The sequence below is a fragment of the Liolophura sinensis genome, chromosome 1 (genome assembly GCF_032854445.1).
Source record: "Liolophura sinensis isolate JHLJ2023 chromosome 1, CUHK_Ljap_v2, whole genome shotgun sequence".
NCBI classification, from domain to species: Eukaryota; Metazoa; Mollusca; class Polyplacophora; order Chitonida; family Chitonidae; genus Liolophura; species Liolophura sinensis.
Genome location: NC_088295.1, coordinates 86816823 through 86839448, shown reverse-complemented (window position 1 = coordinate 86839448; position 22626 = coordinate 86816823). Strand labels below are relative to the sequence as shown.

Here is a 22626-nt window from a genome sequence, read left to right as displayed (position 1 = left end):
GCTTTCAGCCATTAAAAGTTAATTGGTGCCCTGAGGAGTGGGTCTAAAAGACTATGGAGCCGAAAACTGACAGAAATATTAGTCAGTGCGCCAAGTTTAGGAGTAATGATTCAAAGTTTGACATTGGAGCTCTGAGTTTGACATTGGACCTCTGCGTTTGACACTGGAACTCTGAGTTTGACACTGGAACTCTGAGTTTGACATTGGAGCTCTGAATTTGATATAGGAGCTCTGAGTTTGATATAGGAGCTCTGAGTTTGACATTGGAACTCTGAGTTTGACATTGGAGCTCTGAATTTGACATTGGAGGTCTGAGTTTGACATTGGAGCTCTGAATTTGACATTGGAGCTCTGAGTTTGACATTGGAACTCTGAGTTTGACACTGGAACTCTAAGTTTGACATTGGACCTCTGAATTTGACATTGGAGCTCTGAGTTTGGCATTGGAGCTCTGAGTTTGACATTGGAGCTCTGACATGGAGCTCTGAGTTTGACATTGGAACTATGAGTTTGACATTGGAACTATGAGTTTGACATTGGAACTCTGAGATTGACATTGGAGCTCTGAGTTTGACATTGGAGGTCACTATGTCACCATGTAAAAGGTAAGCCTTATCTTATGGACTGAAAATAAGGAACATAATTCTTCAAATAATTGTTAATAATTTCATTCTTCGCGTTATTTGAGAAAACCAAAGAGAATCTAGCTCTTAATTGTATAGTAGCCAAAGTTGTGTATTTACTCCGTTATAGACGAATAAGAATCAATCTTGTAAGCACTTACTTTGGTTGATTAAGCGATTATGATTTTTATCTAGTATTTGTTATTCATTTTTGTACAGTAAGCATACCTGCACCCTCTCCACATACCCCCGCGGCTCCAACTCCACTGCGATAACATAACCTTGGAAATATCAAACTTAAAAACATTTACTTTAATTTTCGTTTTTATTTTGGTCTGTGGTGACTCGGGCCTGTGTTGACATGTCAACTGAGGACGGCGTGTAGCGTTCCTCATTTTAGGTCTCACCCCATCTTCACTCACAGGTCGAGATGAGCAGTTACCGTACCTACCCACATTTCCTTCACGCGACTCCAGCTTCCGTTGTGCGCAGACGGCTGAAGTCCAAGACATTCACACATCACCTGATACATGTCTACAGCATGGATTGGTTTGGAAGTAAATGAGGCTTTGAAATCTGCAAGTCAGTAAACAAAAAAGTCAGCAAACGTTTGTCAGCTGTAGATCACTATAAATTAACTTCCACTGTGCCCTTTGCTCATATGGCTAAAAGTCAAAACAGGGTTCGCTTGACGTCAGCGGAAACATCTCGTGTCTGACTGATCAAAACCGACAGGATGGCGGAGCGCTTGATTTCCTCAATGTGTGCAGTCTCGCTTATGTTAACTGCAATGTCACGGTCATGCTCCATCACAAAAACTCAATGTCACGCTTTTTAATCTTTATTTGGGATACTTTATCGATGCATATATACAGCTAATTTAGTTTTATCATATTTTTCATATTCTAGACTATTACATATACATTTGCTGTTTACTATATACCAAAGGAAGTAGAACTTGTCTCATATAAACCTTGTTTGTATAGACCATCGCATGGCAGTAAACCTTGTTTGTGTTGATACTGATCGTTCATCGCATGACAGTAAACCTTGTTTGTGTTGATATTGATCGTTCATTACATGACAGTAAACCTTGTTTGTGTTGATATTGATCGTTCATCGCATGACAGTAAACCTTGTTTGTGTTGATATTGATTGTTCACCTCATGGCAGTAAACCTTGTTTGTGTTGATATTGATCGATCATCTCGTGACAGTAAACCTTGTTTGTGCTGATATTGATCGTTCATCGCATGACAGTAAAAAGTTACTGAACTACACCTGTTTGCATTAATCGAATTTCAAATTTCACTCTTTCTTTCATCTAAATCTTTGCTCTAGACGCAGCTAGTCGACTTCATATAAAACGAGGACCAGTTTTCAAATCCAGATACCCCACTGCATCAGGTTTGTTAGATACTGTGCGGTGGTTTTCTCCGGGGGTCTATCCGTTTTTTTCTGCCCATAAATGAGTCTAACCGGCATAACATAAATGAAATATTTTGGAGTGCGACGTTAAACACCAAAATATATTCAAATATAAAACCTGTAGTGGAAAAATAGCCTGAAATGCAATTTATACAAATATGTGTATCAAACTGATGAGTGAAATACTGTTCACAACTTCGGTAATGCATATATGTATCGTTTTGCACATTATTAAAATATTAACGTCAAATTATCCTCTTGTATTAAACGTATCTGATGTAAAACATAACTATATTGTATGTGCAGCCATGGTCATAAACCAAATGGTAATCGTCACAAAACAAACGGCATTCGTCATAACCCAAATGGCAATTGTCACAAAACAAATGGCAATTGTCACAAAACAAACGGCAATCGCCACAAAACAAACGGCATTCGTCATAAACCAAATGGCAATTGTCACAAAACAAATGGCAATTGTCACAAAACAAACGGCAATCGTCACAAAACAAACGGCATTCGTCATAAACCAAATGGCAGTCGTCATAAACCAAACGGCAGTCGTCGTAAATTAAACGGCAATCGTTATAGACCAAATGTCAGTAAAGTGGTGAGATTCGGTGGTGTATCCGGTAATGCAATACTCCGGAATTCCTCTCGTTTGTGTACATTCATATGTTCATTGGCGTTTAGCAGGCTATCTTATACCTACATGACACAAACACACTACATGGCAAATATAATAGAAATGGTATTATTTATGATATATTCATGAAATGAACGAATTTACCCTTCTGCCTTCCTTCATAAAATTAAGCTTGCTTTGCGAAACAATTCAGGTCAAACTTTCTTCTAAATCTTTACACAAAAGTCTTTTTGTATCAAATGGTATTAATTTGACAGCTGTATTGTTAACTAGATTGGAGACAGTCTTGAATGTTTGTTATTTTACATTTCTGTCAAACTACATATGCAACATGAATAAATGTGTTTTTAATGCAGAGAGAACTGTTCTCAGAAAGTGTAGCGCAGTGCTTACCTCATCCAACTTCCCATCTTTAGGCCATATATTCAGAAACGATCCACCATTCATGAATCTCTGAACGTCATTGTCGTTGACGTAATCGTCTATTCTCACTGCACGTTCAGGGCTCACATACATCAGTCATGCCGTAGTCAGACATGATGATGATGTCCACCTTATCCCGAAGGTCCCTTCTCTCCCAGTCGGCCAATAAGTAATAGATGTCCTCGTCCAGTTCCCGGATCACCTCTCGGAGTTGGGCGCTGCGGGGGCCGTAGCTATGGCCAATACTGTCCGTCAACTCATAATATATACCTGTAAGCTCATACAAACAACAGTTATATACTACCCCAAATGACTTTGGTACACTTAGTCTGAGCAAAGCTATGGCTTCATGCAATAGTCCACCCAACTGTTTCTGCCATGCAAAAACCGAAGTCCACAGATGATTTCGGGGGACTCTTACCAACAACATCTGCCTGTTTCTTGTGGAGCAGCGCCACGCCCTCGCTGGCAGCTTTGATGAAGTCCAGTCTGCTGGTATGCCGGTAAAGGGTACACATGAGGCTGGAGTCAATCCTCTGATCACCACTTCACAGTTTTGACCAGTAATACATGTGGGCTGATTTCTTCTGATGAGCCAAGAAACAAGGCAAAAGATACAAAACTGTGTGGAAGAATATGAAAACTCCGCTCCGAAGTTGTCTCCCCTCGATTGTATGCTCTGATGCAAAGCCGGCACATATTTAGCTCTTCAACTCACAGTTTATTTCTTGTGGTTTCAAGAATTAAGCAGAGTTCCATTTCAACTTTGTTTACCTCGCCATGCTCTCTCTGCTATTAAAATTCCTGCTTATTCCGAGAAACGCCTCTCAAGAAAAACATGACCAGGTACCGTATTGTAAAGCAAAGAATCGGCCCAAGACAGGTACGATAAGAAAGTGCAATTTTCCAATCTCAGCACAGTTCTGTAAATTTCCGAATCAGAAGAATAAAGCTTAATCGAAGCGCCCATAAAAGAGATAGTTACTTATAAATAATTTGCGAAAAACGCACATTCGTCCAAAAAGGACAATTTTTGGCTCTAACGAGTCACTCACTGTAGTTTTTATTCACTGTATGAAGATCAACGTTAATCAGAAAAAAACATTTTACCGAAACTTTCTGGTATGGATTTCTGCGTGCTGTCAATGTTTCGTTTTGGTTAATTTTCAGATGTAAAACATAAACTTTAAAATGTGATCACTTTTGTGATATTTTGGCAAGTTTAAGATCTATTTATGTTGAAGTCTGTACGGTATTCTTCATAATACAGTGAAAAAGCCAAAGTTGTTGTTTAGAACAGATAGTACGCTGAGAAAGAGTTGGAATCTAAGCAGTAGTATTTTTTCTTTTTAGAATCCTACTTTTGTATTATTAAAGGTAAGCCCATGTTGCATTAAATACGTGTGATTAACATGAATTAGACCTTCAACTGTTAAGATATGCTAATGCGTAACATGTGGCAACTATGAAGAAATTATACGTGAACGCTGCTTAAGAGTACATGTTGCAGTCTGTCATTATCATGCCCTGTTACGCGTAATGTGTAGTAGAATTATAAGGCTGAAAGTTATATTTGTTTATATATATTTATTCCATTGGTTTTAATGCCGTGCTCGAGAAGTTACATTTGTGGTACAATAATTTACCCCGCTCTACAATGTGTAATACAGACAAATATATTGCAGTTTGAATGGAATAGGCTACCCTTTTTCTACTTTATGTCTTATACATCGTTGACACGAATATAGACCCGTTTCACAAGCGTGTCACATAACAGTGAAACAGGAATAATCAAAACTGAAAGAAGAAGTGGTCTTATAAATGTGTCAGCAGCTGTCACTCACAGCTATAGTCTGTTTTCCTTTTTGAAGTGCACAGTTTCTTGCACTTGGGCTGATTCTCCGCCTTACCATACCAGGTCCTTTGAGCCGTGATAACGCCGACACTGTTCTGGCCAGTTTAATTTAGAAAGAACTGTTTTATAGAGCAAAGATGGAACTTTAATTTAATGGAAGTTGCCTGTGCTAAATGCCAGTGGTATTCTGTCAACATGTCGACAAATATACGTAGTTTTGGCGGTTTTAAAATAGTAAATAGTATCAAAACTATACAAGGCAGTAAAAAACATTAACATAGTCGCAACCAGCATCTCAAACTACACCAAGTAGGATACTTTTTATGTCTAAATTAAAAAACAATGTGTCACCTGACAAGATATGCAAAAAGTTGACTAAACTACAGTTTTACAGATATATGGATATCAATTTACAAGCAAATCATCCGTTGTATAGAAGACGATTTAAACGTTTTCTGTAAATGGCAACATTGGCAACAAGTGACCCAAAAAGAGGGTCACTCTGCATGTTGAAAACTGTGTAGATACCTGTTGCCTCACCTTTTGAATTAAAGTTTCTTATGTGTACAATAGTAATAGTTTTGGTTCAGTCACGAAAGCAGAGGCACAAATGAAAGAATAATAAATAAGACTGCACGCAGTTATCCGGCTTTCAAGCCTTCTGTAAACGTGTTAATGTCGGTTTGAGAACAAATCTATTTTCTACTGTTACGACCCAAACTGTCTGTATTATAAAGAGATGACTTGTTCGAAATACACGACAGTTTAGCCGCACAAAAAAGTAACCAAAACCAGCAGATTTTATTTTACAACAATTTATTATGTTGAACAAGAACACATAACAAGACTTTTACAAATACTAAAGTACTTACATGTACAACAGTGTCAAGTCCAAACGGACGCATATACTCCACTATGCTTAAAAATGCACAGAGGCAATATTCACAAGAGGGAAAATCCACAGTATAACTGAGTGTATGACGAAATATATACAAAATTCCACAGACAGGGTCCGTGTACTAATAAGCACTGTGTACACAAGAGCAAAAATTAAATATACAAGTTCAGACTGAACAAGTGCTCGGTGGAGATATGATATAATAAAGCCAGAGGCTATAAAGACACCAAAATTCAGCACAAAAGGCCTACTAAGGTAACACAGAGCAAAAACATCCAAAACTCTCAATAATTCTCCTTTCTCCTTTGACCTGCTTTCATAGGTCTTATATAGCCTGGTGGAATTTTTTAGAATAAGAAAATTCTTGAACACTTGTTGTAAACAAACAGGCCCCGAACTGAGCGTATTCTGGGACATTCTAAGGCAGAGGCAGACAGCAGGCCCTGAACTCAGCATATGTAAACAGTGGCAAGCTAAATTTAGAAACTGACGGCAGTTGTTCACATAACACTACTTCGTTTACGACAGTCTGGGAAAATTTTTATAATGCTTCACTTACTATCCAGTATATTATATAGTTTCTCTCAAGTCCCAAAGTCCCAAATGCAGTTGCAGAAGCCCTTCAAAATTTGCATACACCTTTTCCTTACACTTATATCTCTCACATGAGAGTACAAGTTATTGGTCGAAAATCAATACATGACCAGATAGACGGCTTAGACACATTGCGACTTTATACCATATGTCATTAAACCAGTCATTAGTATTCCCACAAAAAGATAAGTGGTCTTAATGATGTCACGCCTTGTCTCGTGACAATCAGTTTTCCATTATGAAACTTAGTATGCTTTTTGTTAAAAACAACAAAAAACCTTGTCGTCGTTGTATGTGTCGCAAGAAAGTTGATATCTGTCTTACCCACAAATGCTCGAACAGTGTTAGTGAACTATTAAATAGAGTTGGCCAGGAAAGGCAGTCTGCGGTCTATGGACATACCTGCTGTCAAATTTTCATCTTCACAGTACTAATCGTTTTCGGTCGCGTAACTTTAAAAAATTTTCAAGTTTTCAACTGCTATTTCCATTGTTGGACAGATGGGCGCTGGACAACCATACGCAAACGCAAACATAAGGATATGCCGTGGTTTATACTCTGCTTAAATGTTATGTTTCCGAACTTTGTTCTCGTAAGAAGTATTAGTAGGTTTTCAAGCTTTATTTTGGAAGAGTTTGTGACTAGTGTTTGTGACAATTTTTTTTTTACTTTTTGTCGTTTTGCGAGAAAACTGTGTAACACATATGTTAACTTTTTACACAGTTCACCAGCAAATCCCTTACGCTACCTGCTATAGTGTATAAAACTTTACGCACCTATGACACACTAAGCCGCCATAATGGAGAAGTATGGAAAACTAGACAAGTTTTTTCTCCCCGACCGCTTATCCGATTTTGTTGAAATTTGATATGTATGTGCTAGACTACTAGGGGCACCAGGTTTGCATTTTTTTCATATCAGTCAAAAACTGTGCAAGCTCACTATTGATCGTTTAAGTCCAGTGATGACATATTTTTTTAATACTGAATAAACAACATAGCAGTTAGATGTAGTTTAGTCTGCTGAATGTGGTTTTATATTTCCTTACGACGTGTAGCTTTCCCGTAAATTGCAATTAAAGCTTGCAGATGAGCGTTTTGTCAGTTTCGAAGGTCATGTGGCCGGAAACCACTGATGCTGTGAAGGTGAAAATTGGTCAGTAGACAGACCAACTACTGACCAACTACTGGAACCATATCCCTAAGAGTGATGGTTTTCTCGGAAAATACATTTAAAAACTTGTTATATTCAGTGTCACGTTACATCAGTTTTACGAGTGACAAAGCCTGACTAGCATAGCCCAATCCAGTTGTCCTCTCATTACGTAAGAAAAGCACTGGACTAAGCTATCAGGGCGACCATTACTGTTATGAAGGTGGATGCTGATTACGGTAAAGATCTGTATACAGATGTCTTATTAACATAATCGATAACGATAGATGGAAACGACCGTACCGTCGTAAAGTGGAGGCTCTTGTTGTAAACTTACTATGACTGAACGAAGTGAATAATGATAAATACAATGATAGAGATCGGGTTTTAAATATGGACACAAACAGTTTTTATTTCGTTGGAAATGCGAGACTTGATTGTCGGCACACTGCCTCTGAGTAAGTTATGTCAATATTAATGAAGACAAATCTCCACTTCGATCGATGAAAATTTGTACTCAGTGGCCAAGGTACTTTGCTCGTACGGTGAGTTCAATCTTACACAGATTACGACACTTTTTACTCGTATCAGAAAACATGGGGTTTATATCTGATAGATTGGGATAGATTTCGAAACAGATTTGTTCTGAAGCAGAAGCTAAAACCGTGCGTACAGACCGTTTGGAATCCATATAACTGCATGCAGTTCTAGTCCTTATTGAGAAAATAACTCTTGTTATTAACTGAACTATTAAAGTAACTGTTCTCTGAACCCACTTTTTTACCGAATTCCAGAAGTGAACTATTTTTAGATTGTAACGTTACAAGTATGCGGTTAGATGAAGTTTCGCCTGCAGACCTCGAAATTGGTTTCATTTTTTTGTTTTTTTTTTTTTGTTTTACGACTATGAAAATATGGGGAAAACAAACATGGGGCATCCTCATCTGTCTGCTGAGTATTTTCTCTACCAAGCTAACTACATGAAATATCTCCCAACCGTGGAAAGGTTCAGCCGCATGGGCGACATGAAAATCTACGCCCCAGAACAGCTGTCTTGCCGCTTTGTGAAAACCCTTCCCGGAATATGTGAGGATGCAAGACAATCTAACAGGACGGACAAATGGAGTACACACAACACCTGGTAAGTTGAATTACGGGAGCCCCAATTTTTGGGCCTGCTTGATTGTCCTTAACCAAATTCAATCACGGTTTGCGCTGGTCATTTAAATAAAGTAATCCGTCGATAAATAAAGATGTCGTCTTTTATTTTCAATGATGAGTTGGTTTCATCTGTTTTGCAAATAAACGAATGTTTGGATCAGTTTGTTGTACTCCCCCATAACTGCAAATGTAGAGCTTGTAGAACTTTGCTGTGAGCACAATGACAAAAGCATACAGGCAAATTAAAATTCACCTATCCGCTATCTTCAACCAGTGACCTGGTGACCTAGTGGTAAATTGGTGAATTCAAGTGACCAAACCGAGAAAGGGCGTACGCCCGTTAGCTAGCCGGTGTGAAATCAAGTAGACCTCAAGCAAAATGCACATGCTGACCTGTCATGTAGCGGTGATCCACAGCGGGTCGCCGCCATCCCACCAGAATGACTGGTTGTATCCAGTGTTGTGCCAGACAGAAACTGTACGCCTCGAACCTCGTCATACATATTGTTAGCCACCATTCCGTGAATATCGTTATACAGCCCTGTGTATACATAAAAACAAAGGTAATCATTATTTCCTTCTTGACTGAATCCTTCGCCTGGAGCATTTTTATTTATTTATTTATTTCATTGGTGTTTTACGCCGTACCCAACAATATTTCACTTATACGACGGCGGCCAGCATTATGGTGGGAGAAAACCGGGCAGAGCTTTGGCAGTGATCATGAGTGATGTTACAAATTCTTGAAAAATGGCGACAAGTTAAAAGAATCAGCTAAACTTCACTATATGAGTCATATATGAAGATGATCAGACGGCTTTTATCGGATGATCTTACTGGTAAAGAAAAACGTTCAAGGTGGCATTCGTTAACACTGACAATCAGACCGTGACTTATACATCCACATCCATATGTGTAACAGTGGTATATAATTTGTGTACGTGTAACAGTAAAAATTACACAATTTATGGTGGACCTCGTGGCACATGTGGTTAGCGTGGCATGGTAGGGTTATGAGCAAGTAGCCTCTCACAAATGCGGTCTCTATGAGTTCAAGTCCGGCTAATGCTGGCTTCCTCTCTGACCCTTCGTGGGATGGTCTGCCAGCCACCTGATGATAATGCTGGCCGTTGTCGTAGAAGTGAAATATTAATGAGTACGGCGTGTAGCAATGGAGGAACTGCCAGTTGGGGTTATTTGGTTTTTTTTATGATCTTAACCTGCACTCTCTTAATAAATTTCATTAATTTTGTAACTGAAACAAGTAATTTAAACACGGTCTCACCTGTCATGATGGTGTAGTAGTTGGGATAAGATAATGTGGGAAAATCCAGCACGGTGTACTCCACCTTCGTGCCGATCTGGAACAGTTTGGGGAAACCTTTGAGGCCCATGCCGTGTATGTTGAAATAATCCCATCTGAAGCCGTCACAACATCCCAGCATCGCCCTTGCTTAACGAAAGGAAACCAACCAAACACTCCAAGCTATGGAAGCCGGATAAAGCCAACATTATATACAACATCCCAGCATCGCCCTTACTGATGAAAGGAAACCAAGCAAACACTCCAAGCTATGGAAGCCGGATAAAGCCATCGTCGCACCCCCGCACTTACTGACGTTTTTAACTATGGAAGCCGGATAATATACATTCCAATGTGTACAGTGTTAGCATCTGTTACATTGTTGGTCACATCGGAGGGCTAAGAGAACATTGGCGCCTTGTTACACAGTGGTGTTGCAAAGTGATCATCCATGGCGCAATGGTGCATGTAATGTAATATGTTAAGATTACAATGTTGATAGCCTCAGTTGAGAGTGTTTGTCTGGTTTCTGTTCAACAGTAAAGTCGATGCCCCGATATGACATGCGTTATTTATGGAAGCCGACAGATGACATCTCGTTACCTCGACCTTCCTAATACAGGGCGAGGTAAAGAGGTAAAGAGGTAGCGATGCGAGGCAACGAGGCAGCGAGTTAGCGATGCCTGACAGCGAGGCATCGAGATTAACATAATCTCGCTACCTCGCATCGCTACCTCGCATCGACAGCGAGGTATGGAGACGAGGTAACGAGGCGATGAGCAGGTATTAATGACTTTAGTGGCTGAGTCGTACATCTTGTGTAATTTGGATTCTTTGAGACACCTGGCTGGATGCTAGGTCAGTACTTCTGTTTAGCTGAGATGTGATGGAAGCTATGCGAATTGGGGTGAAAAAGGGTGGTGCGGTGTATGGGGGGGGGCTGCGGGTTTTGCTGATACACGACTTTTGTTGGGGTATATATAGCGATCGCTTTTCCTTCCATCATTGTCCGTCCTATTAATGGTTGAAATTCTTTATTTAAATAAATTTATTTATTTATTTATTTATTTATTTACTCAGTTGTTGCCTTCGCACAAGAGTATTTCACTTATATGACGGCTGCCAACATTATGGTGGACGGCAACCAGAAAGAGCCCTCGGTAAAGGACCATCGGCAGGTTTGCTAACAGGTCTTCCTGTGTCCGACACTATAGTTAAATAATGACAAGTCCCTAACAATGACGAGCAGTGGGATATTCAATAAATTCTCTGCCTTACTTTGCTGCCTTGCTACCTCACTTCGCTACCTCGCTGCCTCATCCGGTATAAGGAAGGTCGAGGTAACGAGATGTCCTCTATCGGTTCCAATAGTTATTAGTTTTATCGGGCTGAAAATTTCAGTAAACATAACGGCGGTTAAGTGCATGTGTACCGATGGAAGGCAGCGTGAATCTTCACATACACATAGTTTGTATACATCCGATGGTGTAAGTGGGCCTGTCTATGGGGGGAAATGCATACCTGAAATCGCGCTTGATGTAATTATGTGCCCACCTTCATTTAGTTGCACCGTATGAGCTATTGTTTAGGCTACATATGCATGTATTGTGTTCGTAGATCTCCATAGGACAAGTAATATCACGTAAAACTGAATTAAAGGCGGGAACTTTTACACTTGATCTTATTTCCTTGTCTTAATGAGATGCTGTACACTGTACAGTATAAGATTGCCCGAGGGCATGTAAAATAAACAATGCGGAACACAACGATCGCCTCCATACTACCGTAGTGAGAGTATCTGAATCTTTGTCACCCAGCCTGGGTTCCAAGATGGACGTTCTGTGTAGTCTCTGCATACTCAGTCTGATTCACGTGGCCAGTTCCAAACCACTAATGATCCTTTATCTGGACGGTTTCCGATGGGACTACTTAGACATTCACGGCGAAGGCTTGCGAGGCTTTCCACAACTTCAGAGGATGGGAGTTCAAGCCCGGCACGTGATGGTGGACTTTCCTACACTATCTCTCCCAAACCAGTACACCTTTATGACAGGTAAGCTCGGGCCAGGTGCGCGCTCAAGCAGTTAGCATCACAATATGCTAGTATTTGCGGACGCGCTGTATTGATTTCAGCTGACGTAAGGTATCTTCATCAAGTGGGATGACACCGCACATAGGTATTACGCGAGGTGGTAAGTCATTAGTGTCACTATCAGTGTGAGATACATAAGGCAGCATCACAGAGAGAACAGCAAGAGCATCCGTGAAAGATAGTGATATAGTGGGCAAACTGTCACACTTAATCGATGAAATTAGGCCCCATATCAATATACCTAAGTTAGGGTTCATTCTAACTTCTCATGTGAAAGGTTCTATAGATTACACTGAGTGCACTGATCTTCCTTTCTACATACACAGTAAATTTGTAGAATTTAAACCAAACAAATATAGATCTTCAAACTTTCGCGCTGAGCCATGCTGCGTGCACTTTTCTCCTCAGTATATCAACTAACATACCCAGCATGACCGCCATTGTTTTGGGCTGCCGCTGCTGCTGGAAAATAAGTCGTGTTCATAGAAAAGAGAGCAGAAATTTACAGTCTAGGCACGACCTATCAATGTCTGTGTTACAGAAACATGCAATCAGTGTCCCAGCACTCTTCAATTCGGAGGCAAATAATTGAACCAAACTACACGAACTGCGCATGGATAAACTATAGTAGCATTTTATACAACCTTTAGCACCATAGCTTAAGCAGAATTAGATAATATGCATTAAGTTAATTAAGATTAAGATTGCAATTTATAAGATGTCAGGTTTAGCTGAGCATCTTGGTATATGCAGGCACACAATACAAAGACAGCATATGACGCTATTGTCTATACCACAGATGTGTACACTGTCTATACCACAGATGTGTACAATGTCTAGAAGGTTATTGTCTGTACAACATGTCAATACAATGTCTATCGCGCTATAGTCTATAGAACAGATCAGTACCAATGTCTAGCACGGTGTTGTCTATATCAAAGATCTGTGCAATGTCTAGCACGCTGCTGTCTGCATGACAGGTGTAAACAATGTCTGACGCGTTATTACCACTGTACCACAGCTATGTACGGTATCTAACAGGTTATTGTCTGTACCACTGATTGCACGCCTGTGTCTACAGCTTTATAATCTGTACCACAGGTGTGTATAATTTATATCACTTATTGTCTATACTACATTATTGTACAATATCGACCAGGTTATTGTCCACACAGCAGCAATGTTTAGCGCGTCACATGTTTTATACAATGTCTATCAGGTTATTGTGTGTACCACAGGTCTGTACAATGTCCATCAGGTTATTGTCTGTATCACAGGTCTGCACAATGTCTATCAGGTTATTGTCTGTATCACATGTTTGTCCTATGTCTATCACGTTATTGTCTATGCCACAGGTCTGTACAATGTCTGTTAGATTATTGTCTATTCCACAGATCTGTACAATGTCCATCAGGTTGTTGTGTATGTCACATGTTTGTACTATGTCTAACAAGTTATTGTCTATACCACAGGTCTGTACAATGTCTATCAGGCCATTTTCTGTACCACAGGTCTGTACAATGTCTCCCAGGTCATTGTCTATACCAGGGATCTCTACCATGTCCACCAGGCTATTGTCTATGCCACATATTTGTACAATATCTATCACGTTATCGTCTATCTGATTATTGTCTTTAACACAGATCTGATTTAGTTATTATTTGATTGATGTTTTACGCCGTACTCAAGAATATTTCACTTATACGACGCCGGCCAGCATTATGGTGGGGGGAAACCTTGCAAAGCCGGGGGAAACCCACGGCCATCCGCAGGTTACTGGAAGACCTTCTTGCGTACGGCCGGAGAGGAAGCCAACATGAGCTAGGACTTGAAGTTACAGCGACCGCATTGCCACAGATCTGTACAATGTCTATCAGGTTAATATGTGGGTATCACAGATCTGTATAATGTCTGTCAGGTTATTGTTTATAACACAGGTCTGTACAATGAATATCACGGCATGGTGTCGGACAGTATGTATGACCCTGATATGACATCACAATACTTCCCCATGGATGTGGAGCCTGATCCTCTGTGGTGGCGAGACGCTGAACCGCTGTGGATAGCTGCCGAGAAACAGGTAGACAGTCAAACTTCTTCTTGTCTTGTAGATTATGGGGTCATGTGACCAGATTTAAGCTCCCCATGGATAGTTGCCGACAAACAGGTAAACGGTAAAACACCTACATCTGTCTAGTAGAATATTGGGTCATGTGATCGGATTCAAGTCCCCCCATGGACAGTTGTCGACAAACAGGTAAACAGTAAAACAGTTACCAGTCTGATAGAATATGGGATCGTGTGACCGGACTCAAACCGCTGTGGATAGCTGCCGATGAACACTTAAGCAAACCCCTATCTGTGTGGTAAAATGTGACATCATGTGACCGGACTCGTCGCATCATGAGTTATGCATGTTGAATTTCAAATATTGAATTTGGTTCATCCTTTAAAACCTGGTGTCAGTATAATGTGGTTGGCATGCCATGCTTGGTGTGTTCCTGATGACACTTCAGTGGTGGCAGAGCTTTAACTGGGGGCATGGACTCGCCTTGCCACAAGACGACACAATGTATGTACACACACCTAGTCGTCATATAACTGAAAGATTGTTAAGTACAACTTAAAACCGGCCACATTGGATCGTCTCTCAAAATGTGTTTGGCAAAGGGTCTTCTGTTTGTAATACATACACCAGTGATGAGAAAAATATGCTTTCAAGCCTAACTCCTTCCATGACTGTGTTATAGAATTATACTGATGTTAATAAGGTTTGTGTTGATGAAAATCTCACTTTATCAGTAAAAACAAACTAGTATTAGCCATCCTTTCTTTAAAAACAAAAGTAGTACCAAGATTTCGTTCTTCTTTTTCAGAACAAAACATCTTACTTCTATCACTGGCCTTATTGTAATGTTATTAACCATCGCGTCAAGGCTACGCACTGTAAACTCACCACAGGCATCACGACGGCAAAGAAAGTTTTAAATGCTGCAGAGGCTGGTTTATCGCTGCTGGCAAACTCCACAGCTGAACTAATAGGTGAGAGCTTAATTATACTTCTCCCGTCTACACATCTAACAAAGAACATAAGACCATATATCTCTTCTCTCCAAACCTAACCAAGTAGATATGAGCTAAATCATACCTCTCCCTTCCACACACTTCTCCCAGTAGGTACAAGCTAAATCATACCTCTCCCTTCCCCACACTTCTCCCAGTAGGTACAAGCTAAATCATACCTCTCCCTTCCTCACACTTCTCCCGGTAGGTAAAAGATAAATCATACCTCTCCCTTCCCCACACTTCTCGCAGAAGGTACAAGCTAAATCATACCTCTCCCCTCTCCACACTTCTCCCGGTAGGTAAAAGATAAATCATACCTCTCCCTTCCCCACACTTCTTCCGGTAGGTACAAGCTAAATCATACCTTTCCCCTCTCCACACTTCTCCCGGTAGGTACAAGCTAAATCATACCGCCCCCTTTTCAACACCTCTCCCAGTAGGTATCTGCAAAATCATACCTCTCCCTTCCCCACACTTCTCCCGGTAGGTAAAAGATAAATCATACCGCCCACTTTTCAACACATCTCCCAGTAGGTATCTGCAAAATAATACCTCTCCCTTCCTCACACTTCCCCCAGTAGGTACAAGCTAAATCATACCTCTCCCTTTTCCACACTTCTCCCAGTAGGTACAAGCGAAATCATACCTCTCCCTTCCACACACTTCTCCCAGTAGGTACAAGCTAAATCATATCTCTCCCTTCCCCACACTTCTCCCGGTAGGTAAAAGCTAAATCATACCTCTCCCTTCCCCACACTTCTCCCAGTAGGTACAAGCTAAATGATACCTCTACCTTCCCCACACTTCTCCCAGTAGGTACAAGCTAAATCGATACCTCTCTCTTCCCCACACCTCTCCCAGTAGGTACAAGCTAAATCATACCTCTCCCTTCCCCACACCTCTCCCAGTAGGTACAAGCTAAATCATACCTCTCCCTTCCCCACAATTCTCCCAGTAGGTACAAGCCAAATCATACCTCTCCATTCCACACACCTCTCCCAGTAGGTACAAGCTAAATCATACCTCTCCTCTTCCCCACAATTCTCCCAGTAGGTACAAGCTAAATTATACCTCTCCCTTCCCCACACTTCTCCCAATAAATAAAGCTAAATCATACCTCTACCTTCCCCACACTTCTCCCAGTAGGTACGAGCTAAATCATACCTCTCCCTTCCCCACACTTCTCCCAGTAGGTACAAGCTAAATCATACCTCTCCCTTCCACACACCTCTCCCAGTAGGTACAAGCTAAATCATACCTCTCTCTTCCCCACACTTCTTCCAGTAGGTACAAGCTAAATCATACCTCTACCTTCCCTACACTTCTCCCAGTAGGTACAAGCTAAATCATACCTCTCCCTTCCCAACACTTCTCCCAGTAGGTACAAAGCTAAATCATACCTTTCCGTTCCCCACACTTCTTCCAGTAGGTACAAGCTAAATCATACCTTTCCCTTCCCACACTTCTCGCAGTAGGTACAAGCTAACTCATACCTCTCTCTTCCCCACACCTCTCTCAGTAGGTATAAATCTAAATCATACCTCCACCTTTTTCACCACCTAGCCAAGTAGGTAAAAGCTAAATCATACCTCCACCTTTTTCACACCTAGCCAAGTAGGTAAAAGCTAAATCAGTAGGTAACTACAAAATCATACCTCTCCCTTTTCCACACTTCTCCCAGTAGGTACAAGCGAAATCATACCTCTCCCTTCCCCACACTTCTCCCAGTAGTAAAAGCTAAATCATGCCTCTCCCTTCCCCACACATCACCCAGTAGGTACAAGCTAAATGATACCTCTACCTTCCCCACACTTCTCCCAGTAGGTACAAGCTAAATCATACCTCTCCCTTCCACACACTTCTCCCAGTAGGTACAAGCTAAATCATACCTCTCCCTTCCCCACACTTCTCCCAGTAGGTACAAGCTAAATCATACCTCTCCCTTCCACACACCTCTCCCAGTAGGTACAAGCTAAATCATACCTCTCCCTTCCCCACACTTCTCCCAGTAGGTACAAGCTAAATTATACCTCTCCCTTCCCCACACTTCTCCCAATAAATAAAAGCTAAATCATACCTCTACCTTCCCCACACTTCTCCCAGTAGGTACAAGCTAAATCATACCTCTCCCTTCCCCACACCTCTCCCAGTAGGTACAAGCTAAATCATACCTCTCCCTTCCCCACACTTCTCCCAGTAGGTACAAGCTAAATCATACCTCTCTCTTCCCCACACTTCTTCCAGTAGGTACAAGCTAAATCATACCTCTACCTTCCCCACACTTCTCCCAGTAGGTACAAGCTAAATCATACCTCTCCATTCCCCACACTTCTCCCAGTAGGTACAAGCTAAATCATACCTTTCCGTTCCCCACACTTCTTCCAGTAGGTACAAGCTAAATCATACCTTACCCTTCCCCACACTTCTCCCAGTAGGTACAAGCTAACTCATACCTCTCTCTTCCCTACACCTCTCTCAGTAGGTACAATCTAAATCATACCTCCACCTTTTTCACACCTAGCCAAGTAGGTAAAAGCTAAATCATACCTCCACCTTCTTCACACCTAGCCAAGTAGGTAAAAGCTAAATCAGTAGGTAACTACAAAATCATACCTCTCCCTTCTCCACACCTCTCCCAGGAGGTAACAGCTAAATCGTACCGCTTCCTTCTGCACATCTTTCCCAGTAGGTAACTGCAAAATAATACCTCTCCCTTCCCCACAACTCTCCCAGGAGCTAAGGGCTAATTCATACCTCTCCCTTCTCCGCACCTAACCACGTAGATAAAAGCTAAATCATACCTATCCCATGTTCGCACCTGATTTATTGAGTAACAGCTAAATCATACCTATCCCATGTTCGCACCTGACTTATTGAGTAACAGCTAAATCGTGCCTCTCCCATTTTTCACACCTGACCTACAGAGTGATAGCTAAATCTTGCCTCTCCTTTCTCCACACCTCTCCCAGTGGGTAAGAGCTAAATCATACCCCTCTCTTCTCTACACCTAACCCAATAGCTAAGAGCTAAATCATACCTCTCCCTTCTCCATAACTTCCTGGGTCGAGTCACACCTAAGACTTTAAAAGAGGAAGTTGTAACTTCCTCGCTTGGTGTTCAACATGAAGGGGATAGTGACACAACTGGTTGACCCGTATCAGTATAATGCATCTAGCGGGGCGGCTTACTCCTTCGGTAAGGCGTTTCAGTGAAGCAGCACTAGAAAAGAGAGCGATGGAAATCCGTCCTGCAACCAGGAGGTACATTACATGCACTCTAAGGAATCCTCCGTCGTTATGTGATTGAAAAATTGTTAAGTACGTCGTGAAGCCCCAAGGATTCACTCACTCACTCCACACCTCTCTCAGCAGGTAAGAGCTAAATCATACCTCTCCCTTCCCCACACTTCTCCCAGTAGGTACAAGCTAAATCATACCTCTCCCTTCCCCACACCTCTCCCAGTAGATAAGAGCTAAATCATACCTCTCCCTTCTCCACACCTCTCCCAGTAGGTAAGAGCTAAATCATACCTCTCCCCTCCCCACACCTCTCCCAGTAGGTAAGAGCTAAATCATACCTCTCCCTTCTCCACACCAAACCAAGAGAGTAAGCGTTAAATTATGCCTCTTCTATGTTTGCACCTGACCTAGTGAGTAAGAACTAAGTCACGCCTCTCCCTTCTCCACACCTGACCTAGTGAGTAAGAGCTAAATCATACCTAACCACACCTAACCAAGTAGGTAAGAGCTAAATCATACCTTTCTCATGTTCACCCTGATCTAGTGAGTAACAGCTAAATCACGCCTTTGCCATGTTCGCACATGACCTATTGAATAACAGCTAAATCATGCCTATCCCATGTTCACACCTGGTCTATTGAATAACAGCTAAATCATGCCTCTCCCATGTTCGCACCTGGCCTATTGAATAACCGCTAAATCATACCTCTCCCTTCCCCACACCTCTCCCAGTAGGTAAGAGCTAAATCATACCTCTCCTTTTTCCACACCTGACCTCATAAGTAAGAGCTAAACCACACCTCAATCATGAGGCAAGCCCCTTTCTAGCAGACGTGCTTGCTAGTGTGGATGAAGCTTTAAGTCAGGGGGTTTTCGTCGAATTTTGGTGCAGGAATGGTGGCTGATCTGTTTCAGGAATTTTGGTACAGGAATACCGGCTGATCTGTTTCAGGAATTTTCGTGGATGTGGGCGATAGCAGGGCACATCGGTATGGTACGAATAGCACTGAAGTTAAATCTGTCATCAGGAACATTGACAATACTATCAACAAGATACTTGAGATGATGAGGGTTCAGGGCTTGACGGAGAAGGTAACACTGATGGTTGTCTCCGGACATGGCATTACGGACGTCTCCAGAAAGAGAATCATTCGCATCAAGAATTTCGTGGACACAGCGGATGTAGATATCTTCATCGGTAGAGGCGCTTTTCTCTCTGTCTGGCCCAAACCTGAGAAAATGAACAAGGTTTGGTATAAGTCAAGTAAATGAATGACTTCATAAAACTTAAGCATAGCGAAGTCTTTAGCTGTTAGGTCTTTTGTGGAATTACAAAGCATTTACTCTTAAATGCTGTTCAACCCCCGAACTTTTCATTTATAATCATTCGATGTCAGGTTTATAATTGAGGGAAATCGAAGTGTCAGCAGTAAACCCCTGCCCTTCCCCAGATACCTGGCAAACAGCTTCACTTAAAGCCGCAGATGAACTAGTCAGAGTTGAATTCGCACCTGCAACCTCAACGGTCAGGGGCCAGACGAGCTTTAGACGAATAAGACAGCATGTTTCACGCTGTACTCATTTCATTCATTGGACGGGAGGGAACCGAACAGAGCCCTGGGAATGTCCACAAACATCTGCAGATTGCTAACAGACCTTCCCACGTCTGATCGAAGAGGAAGTCTGCATAAGCTGAGCTTCACCTCGTAGTGACCGCCTTAGTGAGAGGCTTCTGAATTGTTCTGCGACCCCTAGCCCTCAATTAAGCGCAATATGACACAATTATGAAAAAGAATACTCGGGATTTTAGACAATCCACCCATATTTACTTACGAGAGAACTGTATTCATTGCAAGGTTTAAAAAATGTAAAGGGAATGCGTTTGATGCAATCTCCTTCAGCAACGACGTTGACAGTACTAATTCAACATGACACCATACCGGTGTAATAAAAAATAACTCAGATTATGTATACTGGCCTTAAATGTACAAGAAAAACCTTTTTTCAGGTTTACAACTTACTTCGAGGTGCTCATGTGAACTTGACGACTTACCGGAAGGAGGACACGCCTGAGAACTGGCATTTCCGTCACCATCCCAGAATTCCCCCCATAGTAGTTGTTGCTGAAAAGGGTTGGACCATCTTAAAGGTCGGTCTAGAAAAGTTAGCAATGTCTGAATTTACATTAGGGAAGGGTAAAAACTGGGCTAGCACAAGAATTGGGGTAGAACAAAAACTGAGGTAGTACAAACGGCCCTTGAAAGAATAATCGTATATTCATCAAATGGATATAAAAAAACCAAAGTTGTTCAGTCAAACGCATTAACAAAGACAAGACTATTTAACGAGTTTTAAAAAAAACTGGGACAGTCCGTGACATAAAAAAAAAAATAGCTCTAAAAAATAGAACTACACATCCATCTAACGAATGCTAAATCTGAAATGTACATTTGTTTTAGCCAAACAGCTCTTACAAGTTTTATTTCCGAGGCAAGAAGCGTAGTGAGGAGTTGGGTAACCATGGATACGACAATAATCTACCAGACATGCGCGGATTCTTTCTTGTAGCTGGTCCAGGTATGTCATGGAATTTTAGTTTAATGTTAGCCTATACATAGAGCGACGTAGGGTGATTCTTTGGTGTGTGATGTGCCGTCAGTTTTTCGTTATGCTGAGTGATGTAAACTTTAGGTATGAGATGTATATCAACTTTCTTTTTTCATGTCATATCGTCGTCGTGTGACTGAAAAATTGTTAAGTACGACGTTAAACCCCAAGCACTCACTCCATTCATAACAATCGTATATTTCTGGCGTTTGCAGATTTTAAGTCGTCGTATGTCTCGGATCCAATCGAATTGGTGGATGTGTATCAGGTGATATGCAAAGTACTGGGCATGGCGTCATCTCCACATAATGGCACGTGGGCAAGGGTCAGGGGGATCTTCAAGTCGTCATCAGACAAATCCGCGGCTGGATTACCCACTCTCAACTTAACCATAGTAGGCCTATGTGTGTCTCTTATTTTCCGTAATGAATAATGTAGATTGAGGTTAAATAAACATGTTGTGGAAATCTTTCTTGTCATTTCAGAGGCGTATTTTTGTATTGTCAGTTTTAATTTGCATTTGGTTGAAATTTACGTTCTTTTCATAAGATTTTACAGATGTTCACAAAATATTAACTAGTATGTAAGATGGAGCAGACACTGAAAAATTAAGTTTATTCAGAAACATTTAAGTTCTTGGAATAAAATGACATTAATATTCCAGCTAAAACACAAAGGCTTTTGCATGCATATACATGTATTGCAAAGTAATTCCAGAACCGTTAAAAGGTCTCGGGAGAAAAGGGAGATGACTGCATTGAAAAATGTTATTTCGATAGAGTTATCGGCCATGATCTATTCCGAGGACCTGCCCCTCTACAATCATTTCCACAAATCATGAACGCCCTGTCCAAGAAAAGAAGTATGGTGTACAACAGATCTTTTACAAACGCATTAAGGCTTATATAACTACAGGGTTGTCAAAGTCGGATGGTTGAAATGAAAACATCTAGCTAGTTAGTTGCCAGCGTCCGTAAATGACCATTTGTACACTGTTGATTCCTTCCTCGTACTAGGCCTATTTGACGTCAGTTTATTTGTCTTTGTCATTGAACATTTTTCTGGCATAGACGCATGAATTTACATGTTCTGTCTATGTCAGTAAAGGTCTGCTTTATAGGACAGGAAGTTAAGTGATAAATTTTTCAGACATAAAGTCATTAGGCAGAATTATTTGGATACATGTCATGTGTCCTGAGCAAGACACTGGGAGCTCTAATTGTCATGTTGACAGAAGAAATACTGTAGCTACTGACATTATGGAAGATTGTAGTTATAGGTAAAAAGTGGAATATTGTAGCTCGGGAAAAAAGTGGAACATTGCAGCTCGGTAAAACATGAAACATTGCATCTGTACGTAATACGTGAAACATTACATTTGTACGTAAGGCGTGATACATTGCATCTGCACGTAATACGTGAAACGTTACATCTGTACGTTATACGTGAAACAATGCATCTGTATGTAATGCGTGAAACATTGCATCTGTATGCAATACGTGAAACATTGCATCGGCACGTAATACGTGAAACATTGCAT

At 41.1% G+C, this 22626-nt stretch overlaps 1 protein-coding gene across 1 annotated transcript; it reads left to right on the top strand.

The window, feature by feature from the left end:
• The first annotated feature begins 11912 nt into the window (after positions 1 to 11912).
• LOC135465020 (glycerophosphocholine choline phosphodiesterase ENPP6-like) lies at positions 11913 to 21519 on the top strand. Its single transcript, XM_064742577.1, has 7 exons — positions 11913 to 12135; positions 14112 to 14254; positions 15051 to 15216; positions 19432 to 19727; positions 20488 to 20628; positions 20975 to 21056; positions 21302 to 21519. Exons 1-7 carry the CDS (start codon positions 11913 to 11915, stop codon positions 21517 to 21519), a joined length of 1269 nt encoding a protein of 422 aa, XP_064598647.1.
• The last annotated feature ends 1107 nt before the right edge of the window (positions 21520 to 22626 follow it).

Excerpts from the sequence above, each read along its gene's own strand:
- LOC135465020 (XM_064742577.1), top strand. The coding sequence starts at position 11,913 with ATGGACGTTCTGTGTAGTCTCTGCATACTCAGTCTGATTCACGTGGCC. Across the intron at positions 15,217-19,431 it reads CTCCACAGCTGAACTAATAG|GAATTTTCGTGGATGTGGGC; the intron begins GTGAGAGCTTAA and ends GATCTGTTTCAG. Across the intron at positions 19,728-20,487 it reads AACCTGAGAAAATGAACAAG|GTTTACAACTTACTTCGAGG; the intron begins GTTTGGTATAAG and ends ACCTTTTTTCAG.